This window comes from Vidua chalybeata, chromosome 20 (genome assembly GCF_026979565.1).
Source record: "Vidua chalybeata isolate OUT-0048 chromosome 20, bVidCha1 merged haplotype, whole genome shotgun sequence".
In the NCBI taxonomy this organism is placed as follows: Eukaryota; Metazoa; Chordata; class Aves; order Passeriformes; family Viduidae; genus Vidua; species Vidua chalybeata.
This window is the reverse complement of record NC_071549.1, coordinates 6,786,448-6,806,273: the sequence shown is the minus strand read 5'-3', so window position 1 is coordinate 6,806,273 and position 19,826 is coordinate 6,786,448. Positions and strand designations below refer to the sequence as shown.

Below are 19,826 nucleotides of genomic sequence, written 5' to 3'. Positions count from 1 at the left end.
GAGAGAGTCTCCCCTCGGGTTTTCCTCATGGAAGGAGCCAGTGGGATACACACAAGCTCTTAGAGTGTCAGCACCATGTCACAGGAGGGTGGCTTGTGTCAGGAAGTTTGTCCCCTCTATGGTTAGATGCTCTCTACTATTGGAAGTGAGTGACCCTGTCTGAGGTGTGCTGTGTTCTGGGCTGTCCTTGCTCTCAGGATGGCAGTGCTCCCCCCAGCCTGCTCCTGATCCACCCCTCTGCAGAGCTGCCAGCCCCTGCTGAGCCTCCCCTGCAGCACAACAAGAAGCAGAGATGCTCTCTGGGGTGGGAATGGCAGGCACCAGCAGTCAGCTGAGGGCTGCCTTCCCTATTTCTGGCCTTTATCCACCGCCCACATGAGAGAACAGCAAGAGCTGTTGCATCCTTCATCTTTGTGCCCACAGCGAGACTTGACAGGGAGAAGTGTGGAGTTCCCTCTGTCCTGCCCTCATTTTCCTCACCCCCACAAGCTTGCAGGAAGCTGTTGGGTTTGGTTACTCATTCATGGAGGTCAGGACTAGGTCTGGGTTTTTTTTTTTCCTTTGTGTTTAGGAAACAGTTTACAAACTGTTTTGAGCTCGGGGGAGCTAGTGGCGTGTGAAAAAGGCTTGTCAGCCTCTTTACTGCTGGACTTGCATTAATTCTCTGCCCTGCCTCCTTTTCTGTAATCTCTTTCTTGGTTGGCAGCATGAGTATTTCTGAGTGCTTTCCCCTGCCTGCAACCCCTCTGCCTCCTGATATGACCTCAGCCACCAAACCACCTTGGGGCTTTATTTTTACTCAAGCCGTTTTGTTTCGCGTGACCAGGTTGCTTTCTTTCCCTCAGCAGTGAGAAGAGTTCTCTGCAGAGGAAGTAAAAGAGTGCCAGGTTGCAGTTGAAACTGGTTAAACACCAAAACCACACTCCTGGTCTCACTGGGTTTGAGACGTGACACTCAGCCATGCAGTTCAGCACTGGCTTTTTTTGCCTGCCAGTTGTGCACCATCCCTGCTTGCACTTCGTTTTTTTAATAAATTGTGTTTTCACTTCAAATTGCTGATAAAAACCTTCTCAGCTGCAATTCCTGTGTTAGCAATCCAAGCAGAAAATGCTGTTTCCACATTGCCTGGGCTTGTGATGTTCTTTGGATGCTCAGTGCTGCTCCACCAGAGCCCAATCCAGCCTGTGCACTCATGCTGTGTAGAACCCGAATGATCCTTTCCAACACATCTTGACCTTTTGTCACTACCCAGAAAGTGAAGACTGAGCTATTTATAACAGTTTCCAAAAGTTGGTGTTGATAATTTTCCCCTCCCCCTTTCTTTTTAGTTGGTGTGTTGATAATTTTCCCCTCCCCCTTTCTTTTTAGTTGGTGGTTTTATTTAGCTGTGAAGAACAAGGCAGGGACTAATGTTGCCTGAATGGGAGAGACCCTGGCATGTTCTCCTTCTGGCAGCAGGCATCTGGTGCTAATGTGTGTGGTGGATCAGAGGTGGGAGCACTACAAGGACATCAATGAGTTGTGCTTTGTGAGGGGCTCTGCTCTATCCCTGTGCTCAAAGAGGCTGCGGTGAGGGGAGAGAGACTTCATGTTCCAACAAGCTTCTCATACCCCAAAACCAAATGCAATCATCCAGAAACCGCCTTTCCCTGTCAGTCACTCTTTCCTCATTTCCTCTCCTGCTGGTGCTGATCAGGCCGGGATTTGTGTGTAACCAAACCCCTCCTGCTGCTGCACACGAGGCCTTTCTCAGAGCACTGGGTTTGATGATCCTGGTGCTGCACAGTGGTGTTGGGAGGGAGGGTTTGCACTTGAGATGAGAATGCTGCCAGAATTGGCAGTACTGGTAAAGGAAGTAAAACATCTTAATAGCAGGATTGGGAGATTTTCCAGAGCAGGGTGAAGGCTGTAGACACAGATTTCTCTTGAGATTTTTTTTTTGTTGTTAGTCTAACCTTGATCTTTGCCTGAAGTTGGCCCAGGCCAATATTTCCTGCTGTCTGTTGTAGACTTTTTGAGATTGGCACCTCGTATCCCACAGCCAAACCTCTTAATTCTGCCATGGGGAATGTTTATTCCTCTTCAGTGTTGAATGAGCCATTTCCAGACAGGCTTCATATCCACTGTGGAGGTGGGTACTAGGAAAGAAACTTCCTTCCGGAGGATCAGGGAGTGGGACCTGCTGGAGTCTGTGTCATTTCCTCTGTCCTTGGCTCTACTCTTCCTCCCCAGCAGATTTCACTGCTGCATAATTCAGAGTGGAGAGGGAGATGAAGCAGGGTGGACAAGTACCTGTGGGAGCAGCCTGGCTGGGAGCAGCTCCTGTTGTCCCGGATGGGGAGCGTGGCTGGAAGAGTGGGGATGTGAAGGTTGCGTGAGATCATGCTGTCATCCTTCTGGAAGGCTCTGTCTCTGCTCAGCCTGTTGTCCAAATGTCTCCTCTCTTGGCCCAACTCCATGCTAAACCTTTCAGAGTTCAATCTCTTCAGTCTTCGCCCTTCTTAACTTCTCCCATTATCTCCCTCCTTTGTGCTTTAACCCCACGAATAATCTACTCTGGAGTAGTGAAGAAGGCTGACAACACCCTGAGCTGCCTTAGCAGCTGATCTCTTACAACCAGAATTCATCACACATTTCTCTGTGTCAGTTTTCTGTCACAGAAAGGTGAATGCTGTTTATTCCTGGCAAACAATGAGTGTTTGAGTATAAGCTGCTTTTGGTTGGGGCTGCTTTAGTGCACATGTGGCCTCCCCCTTACCTGCTGGACACAGAAAGCCCTGGGCTTTCAGTGCTTAACCAGATGCAGCCTTGAAGAGCTGAGCTTGTATCCTAAACGACCTGCAGCACCAGAGCCAATTTGTGAAAAGTTTTTGTGTTGAAAGTGAACTTGATATCTCAGCTGAGGACTCTCTGGCGTGTTTGCATAGATTCAGAGAGTTTATGGTCAGCAGGGACCATTAGATCATCTAGTCTGATCTCCTGTATATCACAGGTCCTTAAATTTCACCCTGCTACTCCTATATGAAGCCAAATAACTTGTGTTTGGCTAAAGCAGTACTTCCAGAAAGACATCCAGCCTTGAGAATCCACCCTTTTCCTGGGGAGTTCATTCCAGTGATAATTGCACTGGTTTTGAGATGCTTTTACCTTATTTACAGAGTGAATGTTCCCAGTTTGTTCCCATACTTTGCTCTTCTACAAGTGTAAAGAGCCCTTAAGTACCACGAAGGCACTTTACACCCAGCAACCCAATCGCCTCCCAGTCTTATTTTGATAACACTGAACAGATTGAGCTGTTGAAATTTTTCACTGCAAGGCATCAGTTCTAGTCTTTGAATCACTTTTATGGCTGTTTTTTTGGATCCTTACCAATTTTTCAGCATCCTTTTAAAAATAAGGGCACTAGAGCTGGATGCAGTATTTCAGTGTCATCCCCCACGGTGCCATATTTAGATGTGAATGTGCTGTCCAGCCCCTGCTCTGCTTGCACATCCAAGGGATGTGTTTCATCCCTGTTGCTGGACATTGCATTGGGAATTCAGCCATTGTGGTCCCTAAAGGCTTTGTGGAGAAGCTGCCTTGGGCACGATCTTCCGGAGACTTCATTTTCCATGTGGTGCCAGATGAATAACATGATATTTGATGCTGGAAACCCCCAGATTTTGAAGCTGTTATAATAAACCCTGTGTGAATGTTCTCTAGCCATCGTTACTTACTGCTCCAAATGGGCAATTTGACAGCAGAATTTCCTTTTGTTGTTTAAAAATGTTGCTAGTGAGCCTCTACCATCCTCTTTCCTTCAGTTCACTGAAGGTCCATGAAGCCCTCTCTTTAAGAGGTTACTGAATCAGTTTATTCGTTTAATGAGAATATTTTTTCAAGAATGTTGCATATTACTAATTCATGGAAACCAAATTTAGATACAAGCTTGGTTGAAAAGGAAGTAACACACATATAAATATTATATTTGACCTGCTTTCATGGAGTTGAAAGTTCTGCTAGTAAATTCGTTACTAAATTATGTTGAATTTATTCAGAAGTCAGATACTTGTTCTGGAGCCAGTGAAGTTACCATAGTTTCATCTTTACGTTACTAAAGCAGATAATTTTCTTCCTTAACATTTTTCCTCTCACCTGCTGCCTTCTGGGATGAAGGAAGAACTCAAAAGCTCACTGCTTTTGCCAGGGAGCTTCTTAAATTCCTCTTTTTCTCTTGCTAGGTTGATGGCTTGCAACTCTTATAGCCATGAGATGTGTCCTGGAGCTGCTGCACTGCAAAAGACCAGGGAGCTGCAGGAGTGTTTCAGTGTCTCTTTACCTGTAAATTAATTTTTTTTTATACCTCAAGGCCATGATACATTAGGGTTCCCTCTCTCTTCCATGTCATAGCAAATTGGATTTTATGTTTGTGCGGTGTCTGATGTTAAGTAGCAGGATTTTCACTGGAATTGCTTTTACTGCTGCAGAAATGAATCTGTTTGAGGGCAGGACATTGCTCTGCTAAGCAGAAATCTGCACTAAACACGTGGCACGAAGCAGCCAAGGCAAGCCCTGTATCCATTTGTGGTTGCAGGTGGTATATGAAGAGAAGTGATTATGGTAATTAGCCCAGCTGGAATTTGCCCACAGCTCTGTGGGTACCTTGTAAACACTGCAAAAATGCCAGACAATTTTAACAGCCCTTTTGTCTCATCACCTTTATGTAGGTAGCCATTTGCACAAAACCCTTTCCACCAGCACTTTGGTGGGCTTACACCTGTAGCAGTAAAAATTCCTCCTGGTATCCTGCCAGTCGAGCCCACTGCAGCATTCTAGGCTTTTCAGGAATCTCTGTATCAGTGTTGGACTGGGTGCTCTGAGAGGGATTGCCTGTGGAAAAAGAGGAATAATCTTAATGTGGTATATCTAACCCTTGGGCTGGGAGTGAGAATATGGCACGTTTTGAGTGCCTGGATGTTATTTCATACAGTTCTCAGCAAGGAAGCTGTGCCTGGAAAAGCCTTGCTGCCCAAGAAACCCTGAAAATATTTGGGATGAGTGTGGTACGTGTTTTGGAGCAGAGCTGTGTGGCTCTGTGGTCTGTATCCCAGCCCCTTGTCACTGAGGAGACCCTTAGACTCAGGAGAACGTCCTGCTGTGCTCCAGGCCCTTCCACTCCAGTGGAGACAGCGCATTTGTTACAGGCAGTTTTGCATCTGGTCTCTTGATTAATGGACTTGTCTTTTGCAGCCTATTTTGACTCTGACACCGCTTTCTGCTCCGCAGATGCTTTGCTGATGTTGAAGAAAGTTTGCCTCGCTTGATAAAGACCAGATCCTGGAATTTACTTCCAAACCTGAAGTAACAATTTTTAACTTGAAACGCTTTTTCCCCAGGAGTCACTTCTCCAGAATCTTTCCCTTATTTGGTGCCTCCTTCACAGCTGGGGCTGATGCTCAGGTGCCAAAGCTCTGTGCACTCCTTGCCTGGAGACAAACGGGTTCAAGTGCTTCCCAGCCCTGATCATGGCACTCCATTTCCTGTGCCCTACAGTGGCATTTCCAGCATTGCTGCGCTGGGGTGGGGGACACATTTTCAACCTGGTCAGTGCAGTATCTGGAGGTTAAATGTTGCTTTCCTCTCTGCTGGCTGGAGATGAGGCAGACCTTTCCCGAAGCTGCCCCAGCAGTTCTGTGTTGCTGTCAGGCCGTGCTCCCCGCGGCCTCGAGGAGATTTGAGCTGGCTGTTCAGCCCCGTTGCTATCTCTGCTCTTTTAGCTGCTCTACAAGAAGTTGTTAGTCACTGTTGATTCCTTCCATGGCAACAAATCCAGTTGGGTTGGCGGTGAGGTGTGTGAATGCTCCCCAAGCAGCACTGGGCTGCTTCCTCTGGTGAGGTTGCCTCTTCCCAGGTGGATTTAGTCTGTCTGCACATGCTGACTCATGACAGCTGAAACAGCTGTTCAGCTTCAGGCACTACTGTGTGCAGGGACCCCTTCTTCTTCTTGACAGCTGGTTTGTTTTTATAACTAATGCCTTCACTATATGCTCATAACTTCCATATCGGTGATGCCCGCTTTTCAGCTGGAAGGGTCAAAATCCAGTTTTTGACATAGTTTTGTTGTTGTATAAGCTTTTCTTGATGGGCTTTTCCCAAGTGGGCAACGGGGATGATCCAAATTTGGTTTCCTGTCCCAAGGAGCAGCGTTGCCCACAAAGGGCAGCAGTGTCAGTGTGCTGAGAGTCCTGGTCTGGCATCCTGATATTGGCATGAGGACCATTTTTGGGAAATCTTTGGGGAGGGCTGCTTTTGGGCTGCACAGACAGTGAGAAGAAGTTGTTGTAGGTCTCATGCTAGCACTGTCAGGGTAGTGAGCATGCTGACAATGCTTTTGGGAAGTGTTCTTCTCCACCATGTGAATGCAGAGCAGCAGGTGACAGAACTTCCTCCTCTGTGCCGGGCCTCTCATGGAGGTCGCTGTTTCCCTCTCCCTGTGAGAAGCTGAGTTTGATGGGAGGAGCTGGGAGGGCTCCCAGAGGCTGAGGGACAGGTGAGTCAGTAGAGAAACAGTCATCCAGAGAAAAGCCCAGTCAAAGCAGCCCCATGGCCTTTGCATGAACCCGAAGATGAAAGGTCCAAAGTTGAGTGATGAGCTTGTCAAAACCTTGAGGCTGTGAGAGAAAAAGTGGTGAAAAAAGTGTGAGGTGCCTGCTTGAGATGCCACAGTGCTGGGGCACACAGGGCTCTGCCTGGGCTTGCTGGGGTTGTGATTAAAGTTGGCAAGAGGCATGAAACATGCTTCATTCCTAGAGGCAGGTATCACATTTCCTAAAAACAATTATAAGTAAGCACATATCTCTGTCCCAGTTCTGTACTGGTTGCTGGGGAGTGTGACTGGTTAGTCCTTGGGATTGCGAGTGAAAAGGCTGAGTGTGAAACTTGCTCTGAGAAAATGGGGATGAAGCCAATGTCCTGACAAGCCCTCCTGGAGCTGGGTGTCTGTGCACACACTCTGGGCATGTCCCTGCTGGGTGTCACTTTCCATTCAAGGTGGGGAATTTTGGTTTTCCCCCGCTGCCAGTAAAGTGTGGGGATTGCAGAGCACTCTCGGGCCGTGGGTGAGTGTGGGCCTTGGAGGAAAATTTCTGCTTCAATTTCTTCTTTCCCTCACCTGCAGTCTGCCCATGAGTGTTGCTGTCCAGTAGGGATGGGTCAGGCCACGAGCTCCTTCTCTTTTCCATGTTCCTCCTCAGGATGCAGAGCATGGACCCCCCTCTTCCACCTCTTGCTGTGGGGCAGAGCACTCCCCACCACCCCTCCAAGGCTCTTGCACCGAGCTGGGGGCTGTGATTCCTTAGATTCCTTAGGCTGTGTCTGTGTCAGGCTCTGTGATTTCAGCCAGAGCTGCTCACAAACCAGCTTTTTGCCTCCACAAGCTGTTGCCAAAAAAAAAAAAAAAAAAAAAAGACCTGTTAAAAGGCTTCAAGCTCTCAATTACCATAGTGTCCTAAGGTGAAGAATCAGCTATATCCAAACTTCACTGGCAGAATGAATAAGGGCTTTGCTGTGCTGTCCCAGTATTCCCCAGTCTCTTCTGGGTTCCATCTGCAGAGTTAATAAAATGGTGGCAAATCAAGTTGAGTTCTAGTGGAAAGGGCTCTTTAGGGCAGCAGTAAAATAGTGAGTAAGCAAGAACCCCTTGCTGCAGGGGCCAGTTTAATTGGTCTGGCTTGTTTTATGAGACAGGTTTTATGTCTAAACTCGCACATGGCCCAGGAGCAGCTCTGCAGCAGGGCATCATTCTCCTGCATGGATCCTCCGGGAACGCAGCCGGGTTAATTACACCTCACTGAAGGTGCAGAGCAGCTGGCATCAGTCATGGCTTGAGCCCAGGGGCTCAGCAAACGGGGCTGGGAGGTGGCACCAGAGCTAGAATGCCAGTGACATCTGTCCCCTGCAGCCAGGCCTGGCAGACAGCTTGGGAGGCACTGGTCAGTGCCTGCCCTGTGTCCTCTGGCGTGTGCCCAGCTCTTGGCTGGGCACTGCCACAGCCCTGCCAGGTGATCTTATCCTCCCCCTGTGAGTGGAAGTGGGGGAGTTGAAGCTGTAAAAGCCCTGGGTGGATTGGAGCAGCGTGGTGGTGCTCTGGGTCGCTCCTGGTCAGCGTCTCCCTCGCAGCACTCGGGGCCTGGCTTTTCTCAGCGTGCTGAGGCTGTGCAGGCACAGGCGAGAGAGGAAAGCCTCCTGCTCTGGGGAAGGTAAAAGTGAGGCCAGTCCACTCCTGCTGTGACACAGCCACCCCCAGGGCCAGGCTGAGGGAGTGCTTACCCACCCACAGCCGTCCTCAGAGCCGTGTAGATAAGGACTGGGAAAGCCCAGAGCTGTGCTGAGCGAGCAGAGGTGGCCTGGAGCAGTAGTAAGTAATTATTCAAGTCAGGTTTTGGAGTCAGGGGACCAAAGCAGGGCAGGAAGCTGCCTTCACACCATGTGCTGCAGCCAGCTCCCCTGTGTCCCCTTAGCTCCATGTCCACAGAATCGTGGAATGGTTTGGGTATGAAGGGACCTTAAAGACTATCTAGTTCCAACCCCCCTGCCATGGTCAGGGACAGCTTGCACTAGAGCAGATTGCTCAGAGCCCCATCCAACCTGGCCTTGAACACTTCCAGGAATGGGGCATCCACAGCTTCTCTGGGCAGTTCAGTAGCTGTTGAAAATGCAGGGTCTCAGAGGCTCTGCTGGGACATCTAAACACTCTCTAGCACCAGATAAATGAGGGGGTGCAGCATCACCCCAATCCTCCCTGGCTTCTGGAAGCTGCTCCTGGCAGGGCACAAACAAGTGTGAGTGCTGCTGCTGAGCTCTCTGTGCTGGCTGCTCTGCAGAAAAGTGCTGGGGAGGACATCCTGCTCCCTCTCTGCCTTGTCCAGCTGCTGTTCTGCCTCTGACACAGTCAGGAGCACGGAACAGGCTGCTGCTGGTGCTTGTGGGGTTGTGTTTTTCCATCGATGGGAATGCTACCTTTGGAGGCTCCTTTTCCTGAACTGCTTAGGCTGTGCTAAGTTTTGAATTGGTGAGATAGGGGGGAGGAGAGCTTTGCCTATCTGATACCTGCCTGGGGTGCAGGTATCAGATTTGGGTTCCTGGGGTGCAGGTGTGGGGTTTGGGGTGCCCGGGGTGTGGGGTTTGGGTTTCCTGGGGTGCAGCAGCCCTGTGCAGGATCACAGGACCCGGCAGAGGGTGCTGTGTCTCCACCGCCTCTCCCAGCTCCGCTTCCAGCTCCAGCTGTTTGGCACTTGCCTCTGCCTCTGTGCATGATGTTTGTAAGAGTTTGGGCATGTCCATTTGGTTCCCATCTCCAGTGCCACCCCCAGCATCCAGGCCAGGTTCTTCTGTCACTGGGGACATTCTTAATTCACAGGAAATAGGAGAGAGTTTAATTGTTTTCTCCTCTCTCTCTTTTTTTTTTTTTCCTTTTTTTTTTTTCCCATGCAGCTGAACAAAAGGTTCATCCTCAGTTTTCTCCATGCCCATGGGAAGCTGTTTACCAGGATTGGGTAAGTGTGCAGGATGTTTATTTTATTTTCCTACATTACAAGTCTTTTTGGAATTTAATATTGTTAGCAACTAAGCTGTGTTTGGAGCTGAGGGCACAGGGTGTGAATTCTTGCAGGCCTGGCCTCCTGGTTCTTATTCTCCTTACCCGCCCTCCATCCCACACTGGCTGGAGCTTGGGCTTTTCCTTTCCCCCACCTCAGAGTCCATTCCTGCCCATGCCCCAGGACCCTCTGGCAGAAGCTGAGCTCAGATGGTTCACACACACAGGAGGGATTAGTGGCTGTTTTCTCTCTCTCCCATCACCTAACTGTGCTCCCTCCACTTGAATTTCTGGGTTTAACCCCCTCTCTTCCATTACCCTCACCCAGTGCAAAGGTGGCTCCTGGGGCTCTCAGTGGCTGTTGCCTGTAAGGATCACAAAGCCATCGAGACAGGTCCATGTGCTGGCTGAAAGCTGCCATCCAGAGCCTGGCAAAACAAGCCTTGCCCTTCATCTCCTTGCTGCCATTTCAGTGAAAGCCCCATAGCTGAGAGCTGCCCTGGCTGTGGGAACTGGTTTGTACAAATTACCCTTGGCAGTGGCTGTCAGAAATGGGTTTCAAGTAATTGAACAGCTCCCCTTGAAGCAAAGCAAGCCTGATCCCAGCCTGGGCTGAGATCCCAGCCCAGGGGACACCCTTATGACCCCGAGGGCAGGGCTCATCCTTGCAGCTGATGGGCTTCCCATGGAGCTGCCTCTGCTCCAGGTCCAGACTGGCCCTCGCTGTGTGGGAGCAGCTGCTGAGGAGAGACCCCGTGTGGGTCTCTGGCAGTGGTGGTCTCTGCCTGAGCCTGCCAGGAGCTCGGAAGCAACTGGAGTCTCCTGAGCTCTCTTGGCTCCTTCATTCTCCTGTGGAACTGCTGGCTACAGGTCACGGGGCTGAGAGGCCTCTTCCAGGCCGTGTGGGTGCAAAGTGACAGCTTGTCCCTGCTGGGAACAGCCCAGATCCTGCCACACAGCAGCACCTCAGCAGTTGCTGTCTCTAGTGCTTACAGGGGTGACCACTCAGGAGGGGCACTTTGGACCCTTCACAAAAAACAGGGAAGCAGGGGCTGGTGATTTGCTGGAGATCCGAGTGTCTGAGGGTCACTGCTGATCTCTCCCTGATTCACAAGGCACTGATTATCCACTCATGGGCCACCAGGCTGTCGTGCAGCGAGGAGGCAGAGCTGGGTGTCCTGCCTGCAGGAAAAAGAGGAGGAGAACTGCCAGAGCCCATGGAAAGTTCGGGAAGTGCAGGGTCTGTGCTGGAGGGCAGAGCATCCGGGGAGCTGCCGGTCCCCGGCGCTGTGGGGCCGCGCTCGCGGTCGAGCTCCGGTTGAACGGATGCCAGCAGGGGATTAATGGGGATGTAGCAGAGATCAGTTGCACATTTGGCTCCTGAGGCTTTTGTGAAATTAAGATGCAGCGTTTCAGGCAGTTGCTTCCCAGGACAGTCATTTAGAAAACCCAAGTATGTTTAATGGTACAATATGCCCTGAAGTACTTAGAAGGGAACTAGAAAGTAATACCGTGACACAGGAAGAGAAAATCGTCCAGCCCTGCTAAACAGCTTCCGTGCTTAAAATAGGTAAAAGGTGAGGAATAGCCAAGTCCTTTTGGGCAGGATCTCTGGTGATTTATCTGGAAAAAATATGGAAAAGATGATGTTGTCCTAATTGGACTCTTGCTCCTAAAACCACAGGTAAGCAATTTATTAAAAGCTTCCGCTCGGCTCCTGACCTGCTGGTTCTGAGCTCAGAGGGGTTACTGCATGCTGTTCCAGATGTGCTGTGGTATCAAAGCACAGGTGGTGGAGCTAAGGAAACCCTCACTCCTTCTTGTTGTTATTCCTTGGCAATAATCTTCTTCTCCTCAGTAACAACCCATCCTGCAAAGAGCTTCTCCATCCCCAGAGTGCTGTCTGCCCTAGGAGGATGTTTCTGGATACACTGGATGTGGTCTGAGATTTCTCAAAATTAGGAAGTCTTTAGAAGCAATCAGTTTGCTCTAATTCTCTGGCTGTGCCCCAAATCCAGGGAAGTTGCCTTTTGCAGGGACAGCAGTGCATTTGTACTGACAGAGCTTCTCCATTCTGCAAAGCTACAAAGTGCAAGGAGACTGTTCCAGCCCATGTTTTTGGGAACGTAACAGAGACTTTGAACTGCTCCAGCAAACAGTGCCCAAAGAGAGGGTACCCTGCTGGTAGGCAGACCCAGGTGATGAAAAGCACCCATGCAATATGGTTAAGAAGAAAGCCATTTCTGTCTTTAAAAATAAAGCTGTCACTGTCTTGAAGTCTGTTGGGGAAGCCCAGCAGAATTGCCCATGTGGGTTACCAGAAGTGGCTCATTAATCCAGCCCGTGGTAATATCACAAGATCTGAATCTCCTGGGGGGAAGATAGAGGAAATTGCTATGGAGGCCCCTGAGGTCGCCTGCCCCAGCTCCAGATGCTTCACACTCTGTGGGTTTTGGCTCCCTCACTCCCATGTGGGCACTTGATAATGTCACTCATAAGTGGTGTGGGCACTTTCTGGGAGATATTCAGCCTGCTGGGTCTGGCTGTGGCTTTTTCTAGTGTAGGAACAGCAATCAATACAGCAAACTCTGCAGAAGAGGCAGTGGGACAGGAGGACCTCCCCCCTCAGTAGTTCCCAAGGTTTTGGGCAGCTTCTTGGTTATAAAATTGTCTTCATGGGATACCAGGTGAGGACTGTTGTGGGCAACCACACCTCAGTCAATTTTGGGGAAATTATTGCAATAATTTCAATTTTTCACCCCACTTCAGCTGGGAGATTACTGAGGATCCAACAGCTCTGATAAGTGACCTCAGCTAATTCCCTCAGCGATGAAGAGCAGGATAAAGGTGTCAGATTTCCGTGGGCGCTTGTGAGTGGTGTTGAAAGCTCACCCCATCCCCAGCCGTGGCCCTGCAGCCACGGGCTGCTGTGTCCTGACGCGCGACAGCGGCGCTGCGGCTGCGGGGACCCGCTCCAGCTTTGACACTGTCAGCAGCTCCACGAGTCAGGGAGTCCCTGTCCTGTGGGGCTCGAAGTGATGAAGTTTAGGGGCTCAATCAGAGTGCCGGGGTGTGTGTAGCCTGGGGGAAGACAGGGCTCGGTGCCATGGGATCTGATGTTGCAGCGAGGAGTTCTGGAGGAAGCACGCTCTGGCCAGCATTCAATGCACTGGAATTGCCACATCCGCAATGTGGCACCAGCGTGTGCATTTTGCTGCAGCCTTGGGAGTCCCATGGGCTGCTCCTGGTCCAAGTGAGCTGCTGGCCCCTTGGCACCTCTCCCAGATTGGTAGAAGTCAGTAGAAAAAAATGGTTGGTCAGAAATGACTCATAAAGGCCGTGTTTTCCTGCCAAAAGAATGCTGCCTGTCGGTCACAGAGCAATCCCTCACTGCCCTCTCTGAGGAAGCAGCCTGCACCTTCATTCCCCACAGCTCCTGGCTGGGAGACAGCACCCCAGGGATTCCCCCTTCCCCAGGAGATGTGACACGGGCTGAGCCGTGCCCACCTCCCACCCCTCATCTCAGGGCACAGCCTGCTCTCGACAGCCTCTCTCTCTGTCTGCAGGATGGAGACTTTCCCTGCGGTGGCCGAGGAGGTCCTGAGGGAGTTCCAGGTGCTGCTGCAGCACAGCCCCCCTCCCATCGGAAGCACCCGCATGCTCCAGCTCATGGCCATCAACATGTTTGCAGTGTACAACTCCCAGCCCAAAGGTACCACGTGCTGCTGGAGGGGAAACTGGATGGGGATCAGCCATTCCCCATGTGGAGAAGGGTGGGGGACACACCAGATGGGGAGGTGGGAGTGGTGGTTGGATGCCTGTGGGTGTCAACACAAAGGGACCTTGGCTGGGCCTTTGGAGCTGGCTGAGGTGTCTGAGGAGTGAGGAGGCATCGCATCCCCCTGGAGCCTGAGTCATCAGCACAGAAGGAAGATGCTGCTTTATGGCTCTGCCTTCCCAGAGTTTAAACTGGGCTCTGCTTAGTGCCTGTGCTGGCAGCAGGAGGGCTGGGACAGTCTCAGAGGTCTTGTTGGCTGTGGCTGCCTGTGTCCATGCAGGTGGGTGGGGGATGTGATGCCACTCTCTGAAACACAGGGTTGGAGCCTGTGCCCTGTGATAATTCAGAGAACAACACAGATCTGGTGTTAATTACTCTCCTCTCACTTCCTCTATCCACCCAGCAGCCTGGATGGTCTCTGCCATTGACAAGTTTAATGTGCTGGGCAACAGAGGTGCCACCAAACCAGAGCCTCTTCACTGAGTTTAAAATTATGCTTCCAGGGATTGTACTTTTCCCTGTGTCCCCTCCAACATGCATTCAGCAGCAGGTACCCAAGTGTGCCTGAGCCGTGAGTTTGGGAGCAGGGATGGGGCTGCTCTCCCTGGGTGGCAGGAAGAAGCATTTCACATCCTGATGCTTTAGGATTTAGATCCCAAATATGAAGGCCTCCAGCTGATGGATTTCAGCTAAGGCCAGCATGTGGGCGATCAGGCTGAGCCCCAGAGAGCTGCTGCTGGAAGATCCCTCCCATGTGAGCCAGTTGGCCACTGCTCAGGCTGGTGGTCAGTGGCCAAGGTCAGCTGATGGAGCAAACCAGCACCAGCTGGAGGGCTGGGAAGTGGCTCCTGTATGCTGTGCCTGCCTTGCAGGCACTCTCCTCTCCTGGAGGGAGCTGTCAATCCCACTGGCGAGGCAGCCATGCCCTCCTGCCTGCCAGATGCCAGCCAATGATGGCGTGTTTATCTTTGAGCTGCAAAGTACTTTGTGATTATAAGCAAATGCCTCTGCGTGACAGTAATTATTGTATTCATAATATTAATAATACCCCTGGTAGGTGAATTAATAGTGGTGTCTGTGCCACAGACAGGAGCGAGTGGGAAGGGGAGGATGAGATTTGTCTGGGATGGATGGCAAGCCCCTGTGGCAGAGCTGGAAGCAGTCCCAGCTCTCAAACCACTGGGCTGTGCTCGTCCCTCCATAGCCGAGTCGTGGATGTGTGTGAGTGACGGAGGGAGTGCTTTTTGTCTCATGAAAAATAAGTATTCTCAGAGTTTTCTGCCTCCTGTGTGGGTAGCTGCCAGCTGCTCCCAGCTTTCGGATCTCTGGAGAAAGCAAACCTGTTCCTGCCGGGGCCCGCGGGCTGCGTGCAGAGCAGGTGGCAGCGCTCGTGGAACGCCTGCAGGTCGGATGGCACCACGGCTGCCATCTGATGCCAAGGGCCCTTCAGGGATTTCCCTGAGGGCCCTTTGCTCTGGTGACCCTGAAATATCGCTGAGAGTGTTGTTGGCAAAGCAAACCCTGCTGTCAGCACAAATGCCCCGGTGGTCTCGGAGCGCTCGTACGCCGAGTGCTGGCACAGCACAGGTTGGGCACGCTGCCGACGCTGCCATACTGGGAAGAGCTGGGTGCAGATGGAAATCAAAAGCAGAACAGCAAAGGGTCTGGAGTTTAGAAGGAAGTCAGGAATGTTGGAACGATTACGGAGTCCCCTGCACGGAGCGAGGGTGCTGGCTCGCTCCCCGGCCTGTGGGCTGCTGTGGGCAGAGGCCTGGCGGGAGCGCGGCAGGAACGCTGTCGGGAAGGTGCGGGTTTCCATTTCCCAGCACATGAGTCACCTCCCTGTGCTGCAGCAGCAGGGGCAGCAGCAGAGCCAGGGGGCCGAGCCACCCCTGTGGGCCTGTGGGAGGCTGGCAGGACGCAGGGAGCAGTCCCGCCCTGCCTGCATCCCAAATTGCCAGGAAGTATTGCTGGGGAGCCGGCTGTAGTCAGAGCTTGGCCGTGTCCACTCCACAGAGCTGGATGTAGCTTTGCAGTTGGACCAAACAGCCTCTGGAGATCTCCTCCTACTGAAATCCTCCTGCAAATGTGGGAGCAGAGCATGTCTGTGTCCATCCCATCACAGGGGCCTGACACTCAGTTTGCAGTAGCAGGAGGAGATCTGTGGGTTTGGGGCTGGGAGGGAGGTCTGAGCCTCTCTTCCCTGCTGTCTGGGGGTGTTCTCTTCAGGAATAGCTGCTCCCTCCCTTCCCTGCTATGTATTTCCAGCTTTGGAGCTCCAGCTACTCCTGAGAAACTTGTAAATGTGCCTATTGCTCCATGTCTGGTGTCTAACAAGTCCTAGTGCTGAGATCAGTGGTGCTGGCAGTCGTGGTGTGGTGTCACTGCACTGGCATAACAGTCACAATGTGGGGAATTCTATGAAATTCTTAACCCCTGAATAAGAACTTTTAAGTAAAGAGTCAGGTATTAAGAAAAAGGAAACTCAGCAATTAAATGCTGTGTTAAGCACCTGTCCTTCCTCTTCCTCAGGCTTGCACGAAACACAATCCTGCCCCATCTCAGCCTCAGTTTCTCCCATTTTTGGACTGTGCTTGGTCTGTCGCAGACCTGCAGTGAGGCAATGGGCAGCACAGGAGGCTGGGACTCATGCATGACAGTTTATATCTGCTGTTCTTTGCTTTTTTACTCCTTTTGCTGTGGTGTGGGTTGCCCATGACCCCTCAGGGGTGCCCCTGTCCTGGCACGTGTGCCCCTCTGGGATTTGTGACATATCCTCTGTGTCTCTTCTCCCAGCCATGGCCACTTTTTCATAAACCAACCAACCGCAAGGTCACCATGTGCTCTTCTAACAGGGTGACTTTTTTTGTGCTGTGTTTAAACTGGTTTCAAAACCAGCCAGCTGTGAGCAGCACGTGGCATTTCACATCCTCCTCCCACGCAGCTCACTGCTGTGGTTACCTGAACCCTGCAGTGGGTGCCAGGGCTCAGGTGAGCACGGGCAGGGCTCTGTGGCCCATGCCCAGTGCAGCTGAGCTGTGCTTGTCCCCAGGGACAGCACCAGGCACGCTGGAGCTGGTCTCAGCTGCCTGTGCAGCCGGGCAGCACTGGGAAGATCCTGGGAGATGAATTGGATCTGTTGTTTTCTCTGACAGAGGAAGCCAAAGAATTCCCACATGAAGTGCATCCCCTGCTGTTCAGCATCAAACAGTGTGTTCCTGCTTTGTCCAGGGAGGCATGCAGCCAGTGAGGGTCCCTCTGACCCGGCTGCCTCCTGTCAGGAGCACTGCAGGTGTGAAAAAGCTTCTTGTAGACCTCAAACCCACGGGGCAAGGAGTGCCTACCTAGGGGAGGGAGGCAGAGAGAGGTAGCCACTCTACATGGCAGAGTCTTGAAGTTGCTGGTGCTTCCCAGGATGGGACATAGGTGACTAACCAGTGTTTTTGCCCTCCTGGGCTCTGGCTGGGGCGGGGCCATAGTGGGGTGGCCCGTTTTAACAGTTTGGTAGCCATCTGCACAACCAACTCACAGAGAAGTTTGGATCCCTTTATCCTGACCACAAACACTCCAAGAATTTTAATTTTTTTTTAATTCTGTAATTTGGGGAAATAAAACTCTGGTTTCTGAAAAGACTAATTGAAGCCGTGCTTGCGGCAGGGGCATCTCGGTGAGTGGAGAGAGAGGAACCCCCTCCCAGCCCATCTGTGCCCAATTTACTCCGATCTGGCCTCTCTGAGGCTTTTTTCTTTCTCTCTCTCTTTAATAATTTGTTTTATAATTCCTGGAATCAAACCCATCTCAGACACACTGTTTTATTTTACTGTATTATTGGATTATACTTCCTATAAATCACTGGATGTTATTCATAGGCCACCACCAGAATAACTTCCCCTCTCCCCCCAACCCCCCCCCCCCCCCCCGACAGCCCTGCATTCCAAACAAGCGCACACCAAGGTGGGGGTGCAGCAGCACGGGGCACCCTAGAGACACTTCCCGGAAATCCCAGCAAATTTGCCTGGCTGCGGGTGTGAAGCATCAGGCTGCAGCACCTGGATGCCTTCTGGCACTCTCGGGCCGGTCGCGTTGTGCCGTGTGGAGGTTGTTAGGAGGTCGGGCTTAGGTGGAAGTGGAGAGGGGAGGGGGCTGCCATATGTGCATCCTCAGCACATGTAGGGAATGAAGTTGCATCCCCCAGGGCCGAGCAGAGTCAGGGCACAGAGGCACTGGGAGGGTCTGGCCAATTGTTTTGCTTTACCTGAGGATTGGGAAAGTGGAAAGTGACAGTTTGGGCAGGGTGACTCATGCATAGGGCATCTGCTCTGCCAAGGGCAATGGGCAAGGAGGAAAACCTACTAGTTGTGCCTTGGCAGAGGGACTGTGCTCGTGTGGGTCGTGAGGAGGGCTCAGTGTGACAGGGGCAGGCTGAGCTTTGCTCTGCAGACCCTGAGTCCGTCTTCTTGAGTGGAACAGGGTCGGGTTCTCTGTGCAAGGTGGTGTCAGCTGGGAAACCTTGAAGACTCGTGCAGAAAGGAAGGTTTCACAGCAGCAGCTTCAGAGCAGTATCTGTGGCTTTTGCCACACTGGTGTCCGGAGGCCAGGTCCGAGCAGGTCGGTGCTGCAGGGGTTGGAGAGACTCTGCCTGGCTCAGAGAGGAGCTGCTGTCACACAGCTGTGACTGCAGCCCGTGCAGGGCTTGCTAAGGCACGTGGCCCTGCTTGCTCCTTGAACACGGACACCAGCTCGAGATGCAGATCTTGCCCAAATCTTGATACACACAAGGAAAGATCTGTAGGTCAGTGCAAATCCCCTGCAGCACTTAAGCAGGTCCAGGACTTTCTGTTTTCATGGGAGAGGACAGGTCAGAGCCCTGAGATGAGCTGTGCTGTGGTAACCAGCAGCCAGCTCCACTGCCATCTCGCCCTACTCACAGCCTGTGCTGGACACAACAGGTCTCGCTTTGCTGACCACACCTGCTCAGGCTTGCAGCCTGAACCCTTAAAATATCCCTAGAGAAGATGCAGAGGCTGGTGGTGTCTGCCCTCAGCAGAGCCTCAGCTCTGACCATTGCCACGGGCTCGTTTCTGCCCCTCGGACCCAGCTCTGCTCAAAGAGCTGACTGCAGCATCAGAAGAGGCTCAGAGGAAGCACCTTCTGATCACCTGCGGCAGCCTCATCTCCACGTCTTCTCATGAAGCTCTAACCACATCTTTCATGTTGGAGCTGACAAAAGGTGGGGGCAGTTGAATGCAAGAGAGTCCAGTGCATTTGCCCGAGTTTAAAAATAAAGCGGTGTTGTGGGTAACTGCCTTGGTTTGATGGAGTTTTAAAATTAGGCACAAAAGAAAGCTTAATAAACCTTAGGCTATAGATAGCAGCAGAAACAACTTGATCTTTCCCTATCTGGGGAGCAGAACTGAGTCCTTTTCTCTGAATTCCCCTCTTTGTGTGGTAAATACACACTTCAGCTGTGGGCTGTGACACCTTTGGGCTAAACAGCCAGGAGGGTGATGAAGATGTCACGTTGCAGGGCTGTGTCGGGGGGACGCTGAGCATCTGCAGCCCTGTGCTCCGTTGAGAGCAGAGCCTGAGGTCCCTGCACCTGCCGGGGGGGCTCGGTTTGTAGCACAAAGCCCACTTGATGCAGGGAGGCTGGAGTTGAGGAGTTTGACATCTGGCTCTCTCTGGGTGCTGGGGCTTTGGTTGATGTACAGCAATTGTGGGCTGAGGTGTGTGCACTGAGCTCTCCAGCTGCACCTGGAGTCGCTGTGTGCCTTTCCCTCTGAGACTGGGCAGTGCTGTCTTTAGCGAGGTGGTGTTAAGACATAACACTTCCCAAGGCCTTAAGTTTGGAGGAACTGGATGTTTAATTTATCCTTCCCCTCCTTTCACATTGCTGCTCGCATTTGCTTTGCATTTGAGTGGTATTTAGGAGAGGAAACTCAGAGGAGGGCTGGATGATTCTGGTGTCAGTCTTTCCCCTTTGCTGCCTGCCTTGCACTGAGGCTCCTGAGCGAGCTGGCTCTTTGATGCCACTGCCTTGGCAAAGGGCTTTTACACTGAACCTGTTGTTTAGTCATATCTGCTACTCCCTGTGTCCAGACACAACCCATACCCTGAGATGTGTGAGTAGGAGGAAGGGTTGAAGTGGTGCAGGGGGTGCTACCTGCATTGCTTATCTCAGGAGCCACACAACTTCCTGTGCTGAGCCTCCTAAGGGACACGTACGTGTCCAGAGGTGGCAGCTGACCCTCCAGGGTTTCTCCTCTGAGCCATTGGGAGTGTTGGAGGTTGGCACAGTTGCTGGGAACTGTCGGCGCCTTTCCCTTCAGGGAAGGAAACTGTCTCAGACTTGAGACACATCAGTAAAGTTCAGGTAAAATAATTCTGGCCCAGACGTGTCTTCAGAGTCCTGCTCTTGGGCTCTTGAGGCTGGTGGCAGCAATGTTTAGACCAAAGTCTTCCTTTGCTTATTCC

The 19,826-nt window shown here is 51.7% G+C and overlaps 1 protein-coding gene across 5 annotated transcripts in view; it reads left to right on the top strand.

Annotated features, from left to right (window-relative positions):
- The window catches only part of SMG6 (SMG6 nonsense mediated mRNA decay factor), a 103,785-nt gene that overhangs the window by 13,826 nt on the left and 70,133 nt on the right, over nt 1-19,826 (top strand). For all 5 annotated transcript variants that reach the window (XM_053960825.1, XM_053960824.1, XM_053960826.1 and 2 more), the window contains exons 9-10: nt 9,472-9,533; nt 13,141-13,286. In XM_053960825.1, coding sequence (XP_053816800.1) covers nt 9,472-9,533; nt 13,141-13,286 — 208 coding nt within the window. The remainder of the gene's footprint in view (nt 1-9,471; nt 9,534-13,140; nt 13,287-19,826) is intronic.